The 5,883-nt window shown below is 38.4% G+C and overlaps 1 protein-coding gene across 1 annotated transcript in view; it reads left to right on the forward strand.

Moving 5' to 3' along the window:
• The first annotated feature begins 242 nt into the window (after nucleotides 1-242).
• LOC21394447 (CCR4-NOT transcription complex subunit 10) overlaps nucleotides 243-5,883 on the forward strand; it is a 17,939-nt gene continuing 12,298 nt past the window's right edge. The window contains exons 1-2 of the mRNA XM_024161508.1: nucleotides 243-848; nucleotides 1,660-1,746. Coding sequence (XP_024017276.1) covers nucleotides 651-848; nucleotides 1,660-1,746 — 285 coding nt within the window. The 5' untranslated portion in view covers nucleotides 243-650. The remainder of the gene's footprint in view (nucleotides 849-1,659; nucleotides 1,747-5,883) is intronic.

The following is a 5,883-nucleotide window of genomic DNA, read 5'->3' on the forward strand; positions in this document are numbered from 1 at the left end:
CATAATTCTAATTTTTAAAATTTAAATTTTTTATGAAAAAAAAATACTATAAAAAATCATAAACTATAATTTAAAACTAAAGACGGATACATAAAACAAATATCTCATAGGTTTTACTTTATAGAATTGTTCTCTCTTAACCAAAAACCTAATATATAAAAAAAAAAAAATCCTCAAACTTATTACTCATTTTGGACTCCAAACCACAGCAACATTAGCTGACGAAAACAAGCCCCTCTCTCTCTCAAACTTATTACTCATTTTGGACTCCAAACCACAGCAACATTAGCTGACGAAAACAAGCCCCTCTCTCTCTCTCTCTCTCTCTCTCTCTCTACTGTTTCTCTCTCTATCCGAATATCTCACAACCCCAAATTTGGCATAATAGGTTTTTTCTCTTTCCTCAGCGAATCGTCACATCTCAGCACCAAAAAAAAAAAAAAAAAAACTCTTCTCTTCCCGAACCCTAGGGTTTTCCCATACCGAAATCGCATTTTCTAATTCGGATTTTCCCTTTTCCCTCTTTTCGCCTCTAGGGTTTTCGATTTGATGTGAATTTCCTCTTCTCGCTTTGGATTTTGGGCTTCCCATTTGGATAAGGTCCTCGCTTTTCGCTCCTCGAGTTCCGATTGATTTTGGTCGATCCGCGAATGGAAGCTCGAGATTCGTCCTCATCGTCATCGGCAGCCGCGAATCGCGAAGGTCCTTCGGCAGCCGAGGACGAAGCCGTCCTCTCCGTCGCCGCTGCGCTCGCCAAGGATGCTGCCTTGCACTTCCAGTCGGGGAAGTTCGCCGAGTGCGTCGATGTCTTGAACCAGCTCCTGCTTAAGAAGCCTGACGATCCCAAGGTGATCCTCTTCGATTCGCTTTTTCTGTTTTCCTTTGTTCTTTTTTGGATTCAAAAATTGCTTTTTGAATGGCGAGTCGCATTGAAACGATTCTCTCTCTCTCTCTCTCTCTCTCTCTCTCGGTGGGTCAATTGCAATGACTGTTCGATCTTTTGAAAAGTTTCGAAAATTTAAGTTTCTAACGCGATAAATGAATGGTGTTTTTGATTTATTTTTGTACTTGAAGTTTGCATATTTCAAGTGTATTTTTGGATTGACGGATAATTCGATGCTATTTAGCGAATGTTTGTAAAAATGAAAAAGGATAATAGTAAAATCTCAGCTTTTGCAAGTTTGTTGTGAGTTATTATCATCTGTTAGATTAAAATATCAATTCTAATCCAGGATTTGTGACAGTTAAAGTGCTTGTAAAAAAAAATAAAGCACAATTAGGTTTCTTGAAAGTATCTGAGTGGTTCACTAAGGAGGTAGGTTTCTTTTATCAATAGAATCAGGGTAACAATAAGCTTTACAAGTTTTGATGTTTGGCATTGAAGTAATATTAGAGTCTTAACGAAGAACAACAAATTTTCAGTTATCAAATGAATTAGCTTCAGCCAAATTGCGGCAACTACCCATTTAAAGGAGTTCGTTGAAAATTTTGATTCATTTGGACACTCTGGCTGATTAGTATTTCACTCTGATTGAATGTCAATCTGTTTTCTCGTTTTGATTTATTGTGTCGTATACATTTCGCTTCATTGTTTTGCAGATATTGATATCTTTCTCTTTCATATTTTCTTAATTTTGAATTTTATTCTTATAATTTCAGGTTCTTCACAACATTGCAATTACGGAATACTTTCGGGATGGTTGTTCAGATCCAAAAAGGTTGCTAGACGTACTTAATAATGTAAAGGTGCTTTACTCCTCTCTCTGCTTGCATTGTCAGTTTCACGGGATCATAGTTCTCTAATGTTGTATTTACTACCGCTCATGGGTGTACAAACTTTGGACACTATGCAACATCTCACCTAGTAATGTTGTTTGACATCAACCTAGGTTGTTCTTGTATTTAGGTGCCATTAAAGAATATTCTCACAAGTTCACACTTTTCTTAGCATGATCAAGGTTGGTCTTGGAGTCCTAGGCTTTCCATTTATCTAATATTCAAATAGTATTTTTTTGTACACATTTCCATTCTAGTTTCTATCTTTCCTTGTCTACATGTATAGGTAGGTCTGCAGAGGTCCGTAGGATGCAATTTATGGAGTTATGTCAATATTTTTATTTTTCTATTACCTATTTGCCTTCAAGTTATCAATTTTTATATGGCCTCTGAACTATTAGGAATTGGGTTTTACGTGCCTCTCTCTTCAAGTTGCTTGGTTGTCGAATTCGCTGTTTCATTTTTGTTTCTTTTTGTTTTTCTCTTAAGATTCAAAACTTCATTAGAAAATCATGAAGTACTAAGAACACCAACAAGGGAGATGGGAAGTCGTCCAACTAAAGCAAAAGGAAAAAAACATTGAAAGAGTCAGATTTCTAACCAAATCTGACAAATTGAAGTTACAAAAATCTTTGTCCTCAGACAACCATATATAGCAAGCAGCCCAAAACTTCACTTGCTGCCAATGTCCTCTTTCTGAAAATCCATTTTTTTTTTTTGGTTATAACTAGATTGCCTAACATAGGCCCATAATAGCGAAGGGGTATATTTTCAGGGAAGGGGTATATTTTCACTATTAATCTCAAGGGGTATATTTTTTTGCTGAATGATATCTACAATTTTTTTTTATTAGGAAAAATATGAGTTTTTTTTTTTCTTTTCCAGAAGAGTTAGCTGTGAATAAGTATATTGTGGTTGTTTTGTCATGTTCAGTATGTTACTATGTCATTATACCAAAATGTTTGGATCAAATATTTCTTTATTCCAATATGGCACTATATAAAAAATTTTTTTGTACTACTTGGAATAACTAATCCATGAGCAGAATCAGCTATGGCAGGTACTAAATTGTTGAAATTATGAAATGTTATTAGGGTTGGAGGCTATTTTGGTACTATATCTATTTGGTTATGAATATGCCAAGTTCCTTCCATGATTCATCTGCTATAATAATTGTCACATGGTGTCACGCCCCCCCTCCTCCTAAACGGGGTGGGTGACGTGGAGCTCGATTAGGGATTAATAAAGCAGATTCCCTACCGGGCCCCACACTTGACTGCATTAAAATATAAATAAATTACATAATCCAGGAGCCTCTGACACACAAGGCTCCACCTCACAGGACATATAGTATCGTACATACATGCTCATGTAATTAATCATTACAACAGATATCAACCACAGTCTAGTAAATCCAATATTAAATAGGTTTACATAATTTCTCAAATTCCTTATATTTGTTCAAGAGGATAAACTCAATCCTCACTTGATCCAACAGTAGCAACTCCAGCTACCCTGCACCGCTCCTCGAGTCTCCTGGGAGGGGTTTAACATTTAAAACATAAAACGTGAGCGAAAGGCCCAGTAGGATATAATTTAAAATATTTAAAATAAATGAGCGCATGAATAAATAATTGAATACATAAATAAAATAAGACATTCAGTCCTGACAGAATAGCCGGAACCTCACATCCTTTTTCTCAAAGGAAATATAACTGAAAATAACCATGTTACAGGCTTCAGCAAGTAATTAGTACAAATTACTTACCTAACCACGTGCCTCGCCTACCCGGATCGAGTTTCGGGTTCTGCCCCTGAGGATGCACTCTCCGCATCCTATCTAGGTTTACAGCAATAGACTCTATTACCAGTTCGTAAGATCTCTTATCTTAAGAAATCATTCATTTAACATTATGAAATCGTTCACATGACCCTACGAACTACTAAAGCCGCGGGTCCCATGACTAGGCAAGCCATGAGGTTCCATGACTGGACAAGTTATGGATTCCATGGACAGGACAAGCCAATGATTTCCATAAACTAACAAGCCATGGTTTTTAAAACATTTTACTTTCGCAAACCAATCCCTTTCTTTAAAACATTTTCAAGGCCAAAATCCTTTTTGAAAACAGGCTCGCAAGGAAAAGGGATAGAAATCCTACCTCGCACAATCAAACCTGGGACTAGCGTTGTCTTTTCCGGCTTCCGTTTCTTCAAGCCCCTTCAGTCTGAATCCTCAGCGATCACTGATACAAGATAACACTTTAGGATCAATTCTCATTCCTAAAGCAATCCAATCTCACTTATGTACCAAGATTTTTAATTAGTGTGCCCTAATCCATTTTCATGTTTCAAATTCCATTCCAAGGGTTTTAATATCAAATCAGGAATTAAAGATGTTAATCCTTTCATCCCAAGTCCCCAAATGAAGCTAATTTGGGTTCTTCCCGAAAACAGAGGTCAAAACAACACTTTTCAGGCTAAACATGGTCAAACCCGTGTCCACCGGTCAACCGGTGACAGAACAGTACAACACTACCGGTCGACCGGTAATGTGCACACCGGTCGACCGGACCGGTCGACCGGTCAGCCTGCAATCCGGTCGACCGCACAGGTCGACCGGTGGAATCGACTGCGCGAGAGAAGCTCACGAAAATCAGTCCAAAAACATGCAAATCTAGTCCCAAATCCAAATATTTCAAAGGAAAACCACTAGATCCGGGTTCTAGGTCCTAAAATAAGTCCAAAGAACCCAAGATCTCCAATTTCTACTCTAGTTTTACTCAAAATCATCAAAAATCCGGTTTGAACCAAAAATGAGTTTTAAAATCCGAAGACGTAAAATTCAAGAGAGATTCTTTCAGTAATCTTATCTCGAATCATTCTTTTGACGTTGAAAACTCTTTGAAATCACTCTTGGTTCGAATCCGGTTTTGATTTGAGACACAAATGGGAGAGAGAGAGCGCGGAAGAGAGAGAGAGAGAGAGAGAGAGAGAGAGAGAGAGAGAGAGAGAGAGAGAGAGAGAGAGAGAGAGAGAGAGAGAGAGAGAGAGTGAATGCACGGGAAGGAAGAGAAAAGGAAAAGAAAAAGAAGGAAAAGAAAGAAAAGACACATGGCAAAATATTTAAAGTGACAGTCCAGAAATGCGCCCATACACACTTCTGGTTTAAAAATAAAATTACTCAGAATATTTAAATACTTTAGAATATTTAAATTTATACATGTCAGAAACATTTATTTATTAATAATCAATTAATAAATTCAGATGAGGCACACTAATAATCTCAATTACCTTAATTAATCTCAATTAATTCTTCAGGGTATTACAGCTCCACCCTCCTTAGGCAATTTCGTCCCCGAAATTAAAGCCTACCTCAGAGTGTAAATAGATGCGGATACTGCTCCTGCATCGTCGTTTCAAGCTCTTATGTCGCTTCCTCAACTCCATGGTGCTGCCATAACACTTTTACTAATGGGATCTCACGATAACGCAGATTCTTTATTTTTCGGTCAAGAATCTGAATTGGTGCCTCCTCGTATGACGCGTCATACTGTATCGGAACGTCAAACCACTACACTACTGCTTCCGGCTCAGGTTGACATTTCCGAAGCATGGAGACATTAAACACATCATGCACGTGAGATAACTCAGGCGGTAAGGCCAACCGGTACGCCACCACTTCGACTCGTTGCACGATCGGGAATGGTCCCACATACCTTGGTGCGAGTTTTCCTTTCACACCGAACCGAACAACTCCCTTACGTGGGGAAACTTTCAACAAGACAAAGTCGCCCTCTTGGAATTCCAAAGGCCTACGCGTCCTGTCAGCATAACTTTTCTAACGACTTTGAGCTGTCAACAGTCGGTCCCGAATCACAGCTATCTTCTCATTATTCTCTTGAATGATTTCCGGCCCAGTGCTCAGTCGATCCTCTGGTTCCAACCAACACACAGGTGACCTACAAGGACGACCATACAGAGCTTCAAACGGTGTCATTCCAATACTGGCCCGATAGTTGTTGTTATAAGCAAACTCAGCTAGATGCAGGTATTTCTTCCAGTTTCCACCAAATTCCAGAATACAAGCACGAAGCATATCCTCCA

This window comes from Morus notabilis, unplaced genomic scaffold (assembly GCF_000414095.1).
Source record: "Morus notabilis unplaced genomic scaffold, ASM41409v2 Scaffold50, whole genome shotgun sequence".
NCBI lineage: Eukaryota > Viridiplantae > Streptophyta > Magnoliopsida > Rosales > Moraceae > Morus > Morus notabilis.